At 36.1% G+C, this 16,490-nt stretch overlaps 1 protein-coding gene across 1 annotated transcript; it reads right to left on the bottom strand.

Moving 5' to 3' along the window:
- Positions 1–2,962: 2,962 nt before the first annotated feature.
- On the bottom strand, positions 2,963–13,324 carry LOC141612069 (filament-like plant protein 4). Its single transcript, XM_074430776.1, has 6 exons — positions 13,088–13,324; positions 7,516–7,650; positions 5,968–6,229; positions 3,822–5,889; positions 3,676–3,736; positions 2,963–3,584 (listed from the first exon to the last, which is right to left on the bottom strand). Exons 2-6 carry the CDS (start codon positions 7,642–7,644, stop codon positions 3,189–3,191), a joined length of 2,916 nt encoding a protein of 971 aa, XP_074286877.1. The 5' UTR covers positions 7,645–7,650; positions 13,088–13,324; the 3' UTR covers positions 2,963–3,188.
- Positions 13,325–16,490: the final 3,166 nt, after the last annotated feature.

Below are 16,490 nucleotides of genomic sequence, written 5' to 3'. Positions count from 1 at the left end.
GTGTACTTTGACTAATGTGAGACATGTTCCGGCTTTAGGGAAGAATCTTATATCACTTGGTTTATTAAGTGATTTAGGATATGAGTTCCAGAGTAAAGGGGAAATTTTGTCTGTCACGAAGGGTTCTAGTTTGGTGCTGAAAGGTGTCAAACAAAATTCCTTGTATGTATTACAAGGTGAAACGCTGACTAATTTTGCAAGTTGTGCATCTGTAAATCACAAGAAGAAGACTAAGATTTGGCATAAGCGGCTTGGTCATATGGGTGATAGAGGGATACAAAAAGTGTGCAAGAGGGATCTTCTTAAGGGTGTCAAGGTGAATAACCTTGAGTTTAATGAGCAGCGTGTGTTTGGCAAGAAACACAGATTTAAATTTAGCAAGAGTGTTCATAAAACAAAAGAAGTCCCTGACCCTTCGGGGTGCTGAGCTTAAGGTGGAGCATCCTTGAGCGGCCCGGTCCAGGGCTAAATGGACGCATGCCTAGTCCAGGGCTTATTGGACGGCAGACCCAGTTCAGGGTATATTGGATGGTTATAGACTCGAGGTGGAGTCTATGGTGTTCTAGTGTGAGAGCTCAATTTTCTAGAACATGGCAGATATAAGTCTACATGAGTGACTTGTATAGTGGTCGAGTGATTTGGAAGTCGTTTGCTAAATGCGACTCTCCGAGTCAAGGTGGAGAATTGTTAGTATGTGACTCGTATGTCGCTTACGAATATGTCGGAGTTTGATTACGGTGAGATAAAATAGACTAAAGAAGAAAAGAAAGAAGAAAATAAAAGACGGACACGGGCGAGTAGCAAGTCACATGCAGGTCGCACGTTTTCCTGTATTACTCTTCTATTCTACGTGATTTGCCTTGGTGTTGGAAATTAGTGGGCCCCACCACTTTTCCAAGTTTAATTCTTTGGTTTATTATGTTGGTTTTTTCCAACTTCCGTCTTTAGTCTACTTGATTATTTTGTTTATTATATTTCCTAATTGTATTAGTCTTTGTTAGGGTAGTTTAATATATAAACACTATCCTAACCTAGCTATTCTTTTACGGAGAGATTTGAGAAGTAAACATTGAGAGTTTTAAGAGGTAGATCTAGAAAAACTCTGTGCTCATCTTTTGTAATCTGTAATTCTCCCGACATAGTGAATTATTCTCCCTCGCCCTGGTGGATGTAGCTATCGCATTGATAGTGAACCACATTAGATCTTTGTGTCTTTTATTTTTGCATCTACTCCGTATCGCTTCCGCACAACACGGCTCGCAACACATTCTCGCGTCAAATGTTCTCTCAGACGGTCCACCGACCGTCGACATCACCACCGGCTGAGAGCACATCAAAATTTATTGAAGTTTCCAGGAGATCCCCAGCCGGTGTCAAGCCCGGTGGGCGGCCGGCCACCCGGCTAGGACATCACTTGCTGTTTTTAATCCGTTGTTCCGTCCCTTTGGTTTTGTCTTTTTGTTTTGTTTTAATTCCCTTCCCCTTTGTGGTTGATGTCGTTTTGTATGTTTGATTAGGTGAGGTTTAGTAGACTATTATTATTAATATCATTAATGATTATTATTATTAGAGGAGTATAAAAGACCTCTACCTTAGAATTAGACTACGAATTAGACTAGTTAGATTATTTTTCTCTCTCAATATTTGTAGAACCCTAAACATTTCCCTTTCAATATTTCTTCAATTAAATTTGTAATCATTCCTTAATTAGTTTAATCAATCTTTTGTTTATCCAAGTTCTTTATTCCATCAATTCAAGTTTCCATATTATTGATATAATTCTTTACTCTTATTTCTCTCTTTAATTTCAATTGTTTTCATTTGCCTTCTTTTAAGTTTTGTTTAATTGTTTATGTTTGAATTCTCCTCTTTTGTTGTTAGATTGTTATTGTCTCTCTCTCTTTTTCATCTTATTCATGTTCATCATTGTTGTTTGCATTCAAAGATTGAGTTTTTGAGTTACTTGTGTTAAAGATCGTGTCTTTTAGTTTAATCCTCATCCATTCTTAGATTAAATTGTCTTTCTTCATAATTTGTGTTGGATTATTGCATGATTAGTAGTAGAATTTTTTCTTCCACCATGTTTATGCTTAAAGACTCCATCTTTATTGTCTCTTTTGTCTTAAGAACCATGGTTAGTGAGTAGTCTTCTACTAGGACTCGGTTTGACCCGACATGAGTAATTCCATTAATTGACTCTCATAAAGGCTAATTGTTGGGAGAGATTAGTGAGGGTGGTCTAGAGGATTGAATTGGTTTATGGGTCAATTGTGGGTAGTGTCGATTTGTAACCCTTGTCCACCAACGAAAGTTGGTTAGGTTGTGAATTGGATACCCGGAAATTGGTCTTTATTACTAACCTAGGTTGAGACCGAAAGGGAGAACCAATGGAGGGTACCTCTAGGCTAGTGTTTGAAATCGACCTCCGAGAGGAGGAGTGGGATGACCCGGAAAACGATGAGGGCTTAATGATCTTAGCCATTACTAAGCCACCTTGGGAAAATGCATGTTCTTAGGGTAGCCGGGTATTAGGTTAGGGATTCCGACCTTCGAACTCGAGAGGGGGGTTGGTGGGTAGTTCTAGTGTCCTATTTCGAACCCGAGAGGGGGGGTTTTAGACGAATTAGAGCCATCTCCTCCTTGCTTGTCTACCCGAGTGATTAGCCTAGGGAATCGTGACGTGGAATTATAAATCGTTGTGGGAGAACCGAGTTCTAGGCCCTTTTTTTTATCATTTGATTTACAACTTAATCCTTTCTTGCTCGTTGTTACTTCTCTTCTTTAATTGCATTTTAATTTGTTAGTTTAGTTGTTAGATTATTACCATTACCTCATTATTGCTCGACTTAGCTAAGCTGAATGATTAGAACGATTAATACTCTTCCTAGCTCCTCGTGGGATCGACCCTCAATAGTGTACAACGACAATCGTGCACTTGCGAGGTATAATTTGATTACCATCAAACTGAATGAGAAGTCGACCTCTGAAGTTATCCACAAAACATTTTTTAGACTGTTTCTGACATTAAATCCGGGTTAAGTGTTTGAGGAAGACAGCACCAAATGACTGAACACAACTGATGGACTTGTTTTTTTTTACCTCCAGGCTAGTTCACAAATTTTTCACAAGACCGTCTTACTGAGAGACAAGGTCCTTAGCATAAATAATTAGACGCGGATGGTGCTAGCCTAATTGCTGTATTTCTCCTTTGACGAAAAGAATCTGCTAAAACCACGTGAATACTTGTCTGATGTCGGAGTAGAAGATCCCGACTTGGTAGGTCTGTGAATTGTGTATTTTGAGGATACGGGTGATCTAGTCATGTTTCCTACGTTGTTTGACGGACTCATTGGGGCATTGTGCAGATTCAGAGGCGAATCAGAACCGGCCCTTTGGAGAAAAGGACAAGTTGCAGTATCCATATCTTGCTGCTTCAAACCACTGATAGTTGCTACTGCATCTTCACTCTCACTTATACTCCGCTCGCTGTTGGGTGAACTCATGAACTTTAACTGCTTACCAAGAAGGAAAATAGTTTCTTGGCATGCTGCTAGCTTCTCCGCTGCAGCTTCCAGATCCTTGTCCTAAATTTCAGCGAACCCAAAAATAAATTTACAGTTTAATCATGAGACTCAAAAATTCAGTGCAAAATCGATTAAGAGATGAACATTGTACCTGTTTAGCTTTGTTGTCTACTTCAGCAGCTGACGACGAGCACACAGAGCATTCGTCATTCCTTGAAAAGAACATGGGGGCATAACTCAGAATTATGCCATTATTTTCATCTAATAAATTACACTGAATAACTAACTAGAACTGACCTTTGCAGCTGTTCCTCAAGGTCTCTGCATCTAGCCAAAGCGTCTTCACGGTTTGTTCTCTCAGTTTCAAGCTCATTGTTTAATGATTCTATTTTTCCAAGTAGTGTATTAACTTCACCATCCAATTCTTCAGCGCGCTTTTCAAGTGTTTTGTATGACTCCGCCATACATTTCAGCTGGATGTCGGCCAAGCTGTTCGTCTTTTGGGAGTTTGCCAGCTCTAATTTGACGTCTGATAACTGAGACTTAGCTTTTTCCAATTCTTGAGAACATCTAAAGATTACCCTTTCCATGCTATCTTTCTCAGCTTTCAGCTGCTCAATTTCCCCCGAAGAGCATTGACAAGATCCTGGCTCAAAACCCGAAATATTCACTTCCTGAGGAACCTTAGGATTTGAGCAAGAATCAGAAATGTGACCAAAACCATTAGAAAACCTATCTCCTTGAGGTGGCTTGTTTTCAGGCAATGCAACTTTGTCAACGCACGCAGGACTGCCTACTTCTGCTTCATTTACGACGTACCCCTTGAAACCAAAGGTAAGCTCACTGGCTTTAGCCAAGACAAGAGATAATGCAATAATTAAATCCTCCAGGCTTATCTCATTGCAAAGTATCCTATTGAAGGCGGCAGAGAACTGCTCAACCTCATGGCTCATTTCATCTACTCTCCCTCGGGACGATATGAAACTGTGAATCTGTGTGATGGCAGCTGCTAGTTCTCGACTTATTTTCTCGCCCTTCTCGTTTAATCTATCAACTGAGCAGTGTTTCTCCTCCACGGCGCAACTAATAGTGTGCGGATGTAGGTTATCTCGCTCCTCTTGTACAACTTGATTAATATCTTCCAGAATTTTCAGCATATTAGACTCATTAGAGACAGATTTGAATACTCTAGATACTTTAGCCTGCAATTTTGCCAATGGAGATGATTCAGAGTCAAGTTCAGTGTTTGCTGTCAAATTTCCATTACGAGCAAGTTTCTCCATCTCCTCAAAGTCATCCATGAGCTCCAAATGGCTTCCATTTTCGGATTTCATGGATTTTTCCTTGCTCTTCTCTTTGATGTGCGGAAGTTCAGAAATCAAAGCAGAAGCCCATGACTCTGCGCAACTTACTGTATCATCATTTCCATCTTCAGATACAGATGTCGTGCATGGACGACTACTAGCATGTCGACTAAATGATTTTTCCTTTTCCAAATTTTGAAGCTTGCTTGTAGTCATGGCACAAATACTTCTAGCGCTTTGCAGCTCACTGTTACGTTTTGCCAACGCCTCTTTTAGCATCTTCGTTTCTTCCTCCATAGCAACAAGCCTTTTGGTGAGAAATTCATTCTCCTTTTGAAATTTCTGAACATTATCAAGGGAAAGTTCCGGCACTCCCAACAAATGTGCATTACTCGAAAACTGAGGACTAGAAGGTGTCATCGGATGATTTCTACCCAAGTTGTCCACTTCTAGCTTCATTTGTGCCAAAGCGGCAGGACCGGGAAGTTTCTTCTTGACAAGGCCACGTAACCTTTGACACTCGGCTTCTAACTTGGCAGTTTTTTTCACACTTTCCAGTAGCTGCTTGTTAGCCACTTCCGCTGTCTTGACACTCATATTCTTTTCCTCATTTCGGATTTCCATTTCTTTGGACACAATATTGAGTTCATATTTCAACGAATTAATCTCCCTCTCACAGCATTCAACATTGCTTTTCAAGAGTTCGATTTGTGCTTCAGCCTGTGACTTTTCTTCGCTGACTTTAATAAGCATGTTAGAACGCTCGTGCAGTGACCTGGAAATAGCAGCACTTTCGGCTTCAGCACTCATAAGATCTTGATCCAAGCAAGCGATTTTCGTTTCCAGCTCATGCTTCATTCTGTCATACTGCTTGTTTTTGGTGAATGTAACTTCCTCGAGCTTCCGTTCATTCTCCTCCTTCAGATTTCTTATCTGTTTCATGCATTCTTTAACCGCACCATCCAAGTGTGCTGCCCTATCCTCTACTGCTAATTTTGCTAGTGTCACGGATTCTAGATGGGTTTTCAGAGTCAAAGCTTCTGCTTCAGCCTTTTCCCAACCTGCAGGACAGGACAGTTTATCAGGAATACTCGTAAATAGACCTGACAAGCGAAACATTCCACCGTCATTACGAATACCTGAGACTGCTTCCTCCGCAACCTTTGCATGCTGTTTAACAAGTTGTTCCTTTGAAGTAATCTCTGAATTAGCAGACGACAGCGTCTCATTTAGTTCATTAATTTCTTCCTGCAATGCTTGCACCTGATCTTCATATGATTTTGCTTGGTCTTCATATGTCTCTACTTTTTTCTCATACTTTTTCACTTGATTTGCCGCTCCAGTCAAGTTAGTGTAAGACTCCAGAGAAATTTGAATATACTCTGGCTTTTTGTAATTATTCTGCAGTAAAAAATGTAGTTAACTTAAAAACAGATGACAGTAGATAAAATTGCATCTGAAATTGATCTCATCCCCACTAAACTAAAAGAATAAGAAAACTCTAATATTTTCCCGCCTAAATGAATATTCCATATTTGGGCTTTATTATATTCTATTTACAATTGGGCCAAACTACTTAATTCCATATAATTCTATTTCATTTATACATTTATATACTTACAACTGGGCCAATACTAATTAAGTATATACAACAAATAACCTACTACAAGAGCATTCATATATTCCTTTTACTTCTAAAACGAAAAAATTGCCAATAATATATATTTTTATCACACTTTAATTTAATATCTATTTCTACTCTATACAATGCGAGCATTTAAATTTTGGTTAAAATTACTTTTTTTTGATATAATATATACATAAGTATATTTATTACAACACATATACGCACAGAATAGTTTCAGCAATTTTATATAGAGTAACAGTGTTGAACCTTTTTTTTTTCTATCTCTTAATACAAAACATTACTAATATTAAGTTTTATTCTATACCAAAATTTCAAATGGAGTTAAAATAAGTTAAATATAATTAAATAATTGTTAAATTCTCTAATGTCTCTCACAAATGCCGTGCTTTAGCACGGGATTTCAACTAGTTGATAAATATCAAAAAACAGAAGTTAGATTATTAGCAAACGGAACCATATTCCGGCGTAAAAAATGTTTACTCATATCTGTAATTAACTTAAGAACAGATGACAGTAGATAGAATTGCATCTGAAATTTATCTCAGTGATTATTATTGAAGGGTGCCAAATTCCGGCGTAAAAAAATGTTTACTTTTCGAATATCAGGAACAGTATCAAAAAGATGAATAACAGAAACATTCATCAATGATGCAGGATATGTCCTAACTACCCAATTCGATATCAATGGGAATGAGAAGTTAAGACCGTTTCATAATGAGACAATCTCGTAGAAGACTTATTAGGAAACACAGGATACTAATCGAAGTTAAAAGACCATAATCAAGGAAAGCAACTTAACCAAGTGGTGTTAGTCCAGTGGTAGCCGGGTTAAACCTTGAAGCTTGCAGAAGTGCAGGAGTTGAGAGGTCCCGGGTTCGACTACCAGCTGGGGCGATGATCACTTGGCCACTGCAGCCCCCAAAGGAGGTGGCTTACATGGTCCATGTGGTGATGCGGGAATGCATGGGCCCGGGGGAATTCAACCCCCTCGTCATCAAAAAAAAAAAAAGGAAAGCAAGTTCAAGTACAGAAATAAAACCTTATCAGTCTGAGTCTGAGATCCAGCAGAAGGTAAGAATCCACCAGCAGAATCAAGAGTAGCAATAGCCTTCTCCGCAGCAGACTTCTCTGATGATTTTTTCTTCCAAGGCCAACTTCGACGTTCCATCTTTGACTGCATTTTGTCACCTCACAACATAAGTTAAGTGTTGACGATCGATCTGACTTATATGTCACTTAAACTGAGGTATACTGCCTTTAAAGTAGTACATTCCCTAAAGCCAATTTCTTTTGACATCAACTTTGAGTTCCCATCAAGTGTTGCTTAAGGCATACTCAATATAGCCAATGACAAAGAACAGTTCCTCACTATTTTTAGTAATGTAATAATGAAATAAAGCTCAAAAGTTAATATCAATCAACATGATGCATAGAGAATTAAGCGTAAAGCGTCGCGACATCACCCTAAACCATTGCTTGCAATGCACAAAAGGGTAATGAATCTCATGATCATATTAATACTGTACAAATATGCACCTGACCACAAAGCCTTAAAAGGGGAAAATTAAAATTGGAAATCAAGGAAGGTATCTACTTATACCCAAGAAAGCCTTTGTTATGTCAACGTGTCGAAAATCCAAATAATTCGAAATCATACTACCTGCTTCCTAATAGGAATAGTTGAGTCTCAACAATCACCTTAGGGTCCGTTTGGATACAATTTTAGGAGGGAAGGGGAGGGGAGGGGGAGTGAGGGGAGGTGAAGGGAGGGGAGAGAAGGGGAGGGCAAATGAAATGTGGGTGTTTGGATAACAAAAAATATGAAGGGAAATGGAAGGGGAGGAAGGACGGAGATGAAGAATGGATGGAGGATTGAAGGATGTTGGTGGTATAATTAGAGTCAAATAATGTTTTTTTCCAAATCTTTATGCACCATTGGAAAGATTATAGTTTGTTATAGGAGGGAAAATAAGTCTCTCATTTTCTCCCCTTCCATTTCTTTTCTCCCATATTTTTTATCCAAACAAAGGAAATTAAATCGCATTCACTTTCCCTCCTCCCTTTCTAATTCTTCAATCCAAACGAACCCTTAGGGTCCATTTGGATTGAAGGAATTGGAGAGAAGGGGAGGAGGAAAAAGGAAGGGATTTAATTTCCTTTGTTTGGATAAAAATATGGGAGAAAGGAAATGGAAGGAGAAAATGAGAGACTTATTTTCCCTCCTATAAAAAACTATAATCTTTCCAAGTTAGCCAAAAGATTTGGAAAGAAAACATTATTTGGACTTTCGACACATTGACATAACAAGTTGTTATATATCCAAACGGACCCTAATTTTAGGAGGGAAGGGGAGGGGAGGGGAGTGAGGGGAGGTGAAGGGAGGGGAGAGAAGGGGAGAGGGAATGGAATGTGGGTGTTTGGATAACAAAAATTATGAAGGGAAATGGAAGGGGAGGAAGGAGGAAGATGAAGAATGGATGGAGGATAGAAGGATCTTGCTAGTGGTATAATTAGAGTCAAATAATGTTTTTTTCCAAATCTTGCCACCCTGGAAAGATTATAGTTTGTTTTATGGGAGGAAAATAAGTCCTCTCATTTCTCTTCCTTCCTTTCCTTTCTCCCATATTTTTTTATCCAAACAAAGAAAAATTAAATCCTCCTTTCCTTCTTCTTCCAATTCCTTCAATTCAAACGGGTCCGTTTGGATTGAAGGAATCGGAGAGAAGGAAAGAAGATTTAATTTCCTTTGTTTGATAAAAAATATGGGAGAAAAAAATGGAAGGGGAGGAAATGAAGAACTTATTTTCCCTCCTATAAACAAATTATAATCTTTCCAAGGTGCAAGATTTGGAAAGAAAACATTATTTGGACTCTAATTATACCACTACCATCCTTCAATCCTCCATCCATTCTTCATCTCCGTCCTTCCTCCCCTTCCATTTCCCTTCATAATTTTTGTTATCCAAACACCCACATTCCATTCGCTCTCCCCCCTCTCTCTCCCCTCCCTTCACCTCCCCTCACTCCCCCTCCCCTCCCTTTCCCTCCTAAAATTGTATCTGAGATAGTTTATCTATCACTTTCTTCATTCCGCTTATATTGTTCTCATTTAACATTTATATATCATTAACTTCTTAAAATATATACTTCTATAATATATCAAATTTATCGAGTTGGATTTCAATATAAATAAGTATCCTTCATATACTCCCATTATTTAGAAAAAGTTGTCGCTAATTTAAATTCTCAAACAAGTTGTCGCTAATTTGTTTAAAACGGTTGCAAGCGTGAAACGATCTAAAACAGCCTACGTAAAAGGCTAGTTATGAGCATTTATTTATTAGAATTAGACTTGCATTTTTTTTTTTTTTTTTTGATCCGTTTCAACTTTCACGCTTAAGACAAGACTTTAGGCAAATATTTTGTTACCACTCGTGATTTACGTACTTGGCTAGTGTAGTCAATATATGTGGCCTCCATTTGGCCTGTTTTCTTGCAGCTATATCAGTACATCAGAACAAAAACCCAACTACAGAAACCAATGACTAACTAGTTCACAAGCAAAAATAAGGCAGAAAAACAAAAAAAACACAGTTTTCATTTTTCAGGTGTTATTTAGATACCAACTAAAAACAAACTCTCACCACATTTCATGCTTCTTAGTTTCGTCTTACTTCAAACAATTATTTAGTATTTTAGTTTTATTTTTCTTGCATGTTTATTTATGCATATGAACAAAATGCTATCACATGCCCAGCTTATTTGGTCTAGAGGGAGCCATAAGGGCGAATTCGTTACTTACGAGATTTGAATCCATGTTATGGGTATCACCCTTTATGACTTTACCCGCTATGTTAGCTGACATTTGCGGGAAACTGTTTTCTTGATAACCACTTTTTAGACTAATGGATTATGGGTCATTGTTTTCTTGTAAAATGATCCATTTAGGTAATATATCAGCGTAAAACGATCTTATAATAAATTGGCCGAGTATTATTCAAAAATAATAGGTCTAATTTAAGATAATCTTCAAGTTAAAACCTCTCACAATTCCTTTTTTATTGTGAATACTTCATCCGTTTCGCTTATTTGTTATCTATTTATTTCGGCACAAAGACCCAAAAAATGAGAAAAAGAAAAGAAAAATAATACTCCCTCATATTCCAAATAACTGTCCCATTTGCCATTTCCGTCTATTTACATAACTGTCCCATTTGCCATATTTGGACATGTTTTTTTACTTTCCTACCCGTAACTCTTTTCTTTATTTACCACCCAACAACCCTTAAACCATCATATGCAATATTTTTCATTATTTAACTCCTATATTCTTACCCTATACAATACTTTTCATTATTTTATCTTCATTCCTTAATTTTCGTGTTATTATCCAAATGGGACAGTTATTCGGAATAGGAGGGTGTAATAAATAAAAGAGATATCTTACAAACGAGTGATACACCAAAAAAAATAGATAAAAATTGCTGAATTGACCTGGACCAAAGGAATACGTGTTAACTTAAACCATCTATTTGTGCCTAACAAAAGAGTCGGTCAATGAAAGGATTAATATTTAGGTAAGAGTAAGGACAAAAACATTCAAGAGCACTAGAATATAAATTATCACAAACAACTAGAAGGCATATTATAATCAACTCTTATCTTTTGTTTCCCTAGGTTTAATGAGTATCCAAGGACAGAGTAGAGCTCAACTCATCATTCAATTAACACTCCATTATTTTCACTCATTCACCCTTGTCTTTCATATCCACCATTGTCTTTCATTTCGTACTAAGACGTACAAAGTACGGAGTTCAACTTCTATACTACCTCTTATCCTCTTATCCAGATCAAAGGTTACAGTTACTTTATTACATCTGTCGAGTCACATTTTATAACGTGCATATCTTTAGTTACACATTATTGAAAATTATAAAAAATTGATTTTTATAGCATTCATGACGATAAATCAAACAATATCTCACATGACTATATTTTATCTTATAGATTAAGAATAATATCAAAGATTCCCTACGACCATGAATAGTGTCAAAAAGAAACTGTAACCTTTGGTCTGGATAGGAGGGAGTATTATATATCAAAAATCTCATTATAGACGACAACTATCCGTCTATAACTAAAGATGGGCCAAGTAACATACCACATTACGCATAAGACAAACAACAACTTGCGTGATGGAGCCTAAAAATATCACCACTTTAAGGATATTTGACCCGTCTCTTGCTATAGCCGAATATATCCGTCTATAGCAAGACTTGCTGATTATATATATACAAGTAGATATAAATATATGTGGTATATTAATATCGACTTTATGAGAAACATCTCTATCTCTTCTATATTTTATCAGTATGATTAAGTTCAGTATGATTAAGTGGGTATAATATGATCACAAATTCTTAATTGTGAAGATCACAAAGTTGTGATATATATAAGGGGAGCCTAGCTAGTAGCAAATGGTAACACTCGCACGCGCAACCCCAAATTTTTAGGAAATGGTTAAAATTATCGATTTTTGCTATTCCAAATTTCGGACTTTTAACATAAATATAAAACAATGTGAGAAAAATTCGCAAAAGGATTATGAGACGATACACGCTTATGACTGTTACAAGTAAGACTTGCTTAAAGTTACTTACTTGAGGTAACAACATTTTCAAAATTACAATGAAAATGGAAGATGACTAAATAACCTTTTACCTAGAAAAATCTAACTCGTCCCAAATAAAGTCATTTATATCTTAAATAAAAAACAGGAAAAAAGGATAGTAAAATGATCAATGCAATCAACCTTCGTTTTCTACCTCTCCCCACCTTTGCTTGTCACAATCCCATAAAATTGTACTCCGTATTTACCTAGTTTCATCGACTTTATGCAAGCTAGCAAGTATTTTAGGCTTTATAATCATATTTGAGACCGTCTTAAGCTTAAGGACTACTTACAACCGTACCTTATAACATTCTTTTTCATATGCTATGTGTTCATTTGTCCAGTTGCCCGATATAGAAGGACTATATTGCAAACTTATACGAGTAAGTTATAACGGTTTTAAGTAAGACTAATTGTTACTCTTAGTCTCTACATTGTATTTTGTTGCGTTGATAAATGAGAAGAATTTAGTAGGAGAAAATTAAACAATTCAAAAAATAAAAATCTCGGATAACTAAATTAGATGATTACTAAATTTAGTTTGTTCAAGGAATGTTACCCACTCCCTGAGTTTAATAAACTAGATTGTTTCAAGGATTAAGTTCCTAATCACAAAATGTTCTAATGACTAAAACCAGCAAATTTTCCAATCATAAAAAAAAAAGGACAATGATTAAATTTTAGCACAAAATGGGAACTTGGTTAGTTGGTCTCCCTTGTGACGGAAGAAGTGGGACCATCTTATGACAAAAAGTAATCGTCCACAAATTCATAGAGAGTATTTACCATAAAATAGTTACATTTTTCCGTCACAAGCTTGTGATACGCCACGAATGAGAATATGTGGAAGTTGGGAGAGGATAAATTATAAATAGATCACCAAAAAATGCATAGAAACATGATGATAATTGATAAAGCTCAAAAATAGAATAAAACTTACCTGGTAAAAAATTAATGGCTTGTAATGAAGAACAAATGAAAAGATGAGGAAGAGAGTATAAATTGAGTGTTAAATAAGTAATGAAGTGTAGAAAGGGAAAAAAAATGTACAAGATTGATATTAAGAATGTGGAGTTGGGGAATGAGGAATGGTAATGATGGTGGAGGAAGGTGATGATGATGGAGTTGCAAGGAGAGGAAAAATGTGTTGTGTTAAAAGTGTGCTGCTACGACTACTACTACTTGGGACTTTGAGGCTTAAGCTATTTTAAAAGGCTCCAAAGACTTTCTAAGTAAGACAGTAAATGAGCAGAGCCTGCTTAACAAGCCTTTAAAATCAGTTGAGCTCAAGATTGGTTAAACTAAGCTCGAGCTCTGGCTCGAGGTAGAGTAAGCCTAAATCAAGCTTAATTAACCTAAGCACATAAGACTCAGTTAAGAGTTCATTTGAGCTCGTTTCTTTAATTAATGTAATTTATTTTTTATCATTAATAATTACTTCAAATAATATCATCTTTGTGATAAATTAATTAAAATGTTAATTTAGAGATAACATAGAAAATGTTATTTTAAGCTAAAAATCAAATATTTAACTTAAAATATATGTTAAGATTAAATAATGCTCGAAAAAATGTAGTCAACTAAAGCTCGAGATCGGGCTCGGAAAATATCATATGAACCGAGCTTGATCATTAATTTCAAGTGCTCGGGTTTAATTTTTACATTATGACTCGAGTTCGATCATAGGTGAGGTCGAACTCAGCTCGGCTTGATTACACTACTAGCTCTACGATACATATCTTAAAGAAAAAAAAATGTTAATACTGATTGAAGACGAAAGTATTTTTCAAAAAAGGGTTTATGTATGTTCAAGTTATAATTTCATGATTCGCGCAAAATTGTTGAATTATTCAACGACTTTAGGAAAAGTCCTTTTAAATATTGGGCATTTATAGGGTTGTTCGTTGTAATTTACTTTTAAAGTTCCATACTTTATGAATTTATTACTATTATTAATATAGTCGTTGAGTTAGGGATCAACGATCTACTACTACTAAATGGTATAATTACTCTAGATGTTATAAATCAAATGTCTAAGTATATTGATTTCGTCCTTAAAAAATAGAGAGTACGTAACTGATTAGAAGTTGGATCGGGTTAAATTACAATTATCTCTATTAATTATTTGTCCCTTTTTACTATTATACATGAGATTATATTATTCTATGAGAGAGATGTCTCTATTAGTTGTTGGATATTATTAACAACTCATTGTCTAATCACTGTAGAATTATTTGGATTTTTGTACTCTTTTTTATTGTATATATAAAGTGTCAAATTTAATTTATTTTGGCTAAGTGGAGTTTGATGGGCTCTTTATAGTCGTTCTAGATTTGGATACGTTTGTCGTACTCGTACTCATCAATTTATTGGCCTTGTTCTGCTTTTGGCTGGTCCAAGACAACAAAATTTTTAGGGGCAATTTTGTAAAACTTCAAACTTAGGGTATTTCTTGGGTTGGGGTTATAGATTATGGTCGTCGAGTGGGAATATAGAAGTAAAGGAATAAATGGAGAAGTAAGGTGGCAAATAGGGCGTCGGCAACCGTGGGGATTGCTGACATCGATGGTTCAAAAAAGTGGACAGCGATTTCGACTTATGTGGTTCAAGGATTTTCTTACATAAACTCAACCTAACAAATCAAAGAGTAATTTAAAACGTAATTTTTACATCTGACATCTCGTGATTTTTTCTCGTTCCTTAAAAGATTAAACGAAATAAATATATTATTTAAAGAGTAACCTATTTCCTTGCCAAAATCGAGATACCACTTTTTCAACATCCCTTAAATATTGTTGGTATAATCGTGATAATAATTGGTAACACCCTTTATTTGTTACATAAGTTTTGTGTTTGTAGTACTTATCATGGAATTTTGTGATTGATACTGATACATGCTTTTGTATCATTCTGATCTCTCAATAAGGTGGTCACCTCTCAGAAAACCTGCTTCTCTTTCATATTAAATTCCTTAATTAATTTTATTCCCTCGCTTTTTTCTACAAGGCAAAAATCCTTATAAATACTCAATATCAATAAATCGAAATGACTTTATAGTGTTATGAATAGTGATGTTTTAGCTTGTACTTCATCCCATAAGTATTTAGTGTAGTTGACTTAATTATGCTTGTACATTTCCACAAGCTCTTTTAGTCTAGTTTTCTTTATAGGGTGGTCTAACTTCTTTTATCTACAGTACTATTTCATTACTCCATTTAACTAATCTCGATATGCCTATACGGCTATACTATTCCACATGCACCCGAATACAAAAGTGCAAGAAAATGTAAAATCACTTAAATGCATTACCTTAAAAGATAGGCTACAATAAAAGCATGTTTAAATGTTGAAGTCCAAATTGCTTTGACTTTTTTCTAAGAAAAATGTCAAAATTAGTTAGTTGAATTGACAAAACCATTATAACTGGGCCCGGTTACATAGATTTGGGAGAAGGCCCAATAAAGACCGGTTCACGTCTTAAATTTAAGAAAGCAACAGAAGCCATTTTGGGCTTTCGTGCAGAGAAACACAACTTAATCGGGGTATGAATAATCTTTTTCTTTGCAAGTCTCCTTTGGTACCGTATACGGCTACGGTGTTAATTTAAGACGAAAAAATGTCGACATCTTCGTTATAATAAAAAGTGATTATTTAATGGTGAAATTTTACATCGAAAATTTTCACATTTTGTTTTGATTACGAAGGAATTCGCAGTCGCTACCTTCGTGGCGCACTGGGAGGCGCTATCACGTATAGCGAGTAAGTCACTCGAGGATGACATACTCGAAATCCGCACTGGAAGTCGCTATCACGTCTAGCGAGTAAGCCACCCGAGGGGGACATGCTCGAAATCTAGAAGGCATGGACTCGAGTCGTAAATACTCCACAAAATTGCTTTTGAGAAGGCTTGAACCCGGGTCCCTGAGAATTTCACCCAAGTTTTAACCACTAAATTCCATCCTTACGAGCAATAAACTAATGGTAATAATTTGTCAGTAAATATTTACTATGTTGTAAAATGGTTATATTTTGTCATAGTTTCACCACCCTTTCATCACCACGCCACCAAACTCGCCTGACCATCTAAAACTCACCTGACCACACTAGTTCCTTAAGCTTTGCCAAATGATAAAAGTTCTCACATAGGAGGAACAAAATAATATGGAGGGAGTATTTGTTACATAAATTTCACCATAAAAAGTTGAGCCCCCAAAAAAAATCTAAACTAATTTATTCTTCGTAATATGTGTTGGAGTTAGTGCTTCAAAAGAAGCAAATGGTAATTCCCAACTTAGTCATGGGATAGTTTTCCAAATTGATTGTGCATTCTCCCATACATGATT

This window comes from Silene latifolia, chromosome 1 (assembly GCF_048544455.1).
Source record: "Silene latifolia isolate original U9 population chromosome 1, ASM4854445v1, whole genome shotgun sequence".
Classification (NCBI taxonomy): Eukaryota; Viridiplantae; Streptophyta; class Magnoliopsida; order Caryophyllales; family Caryophyllaceae; genus Silene; species Silene latifolia.
The sequence above is the reverse complement of the archived record's forward strand: the minus strand, read 5'-3'. Positions and strand labels throughout refer to the sequence as shown.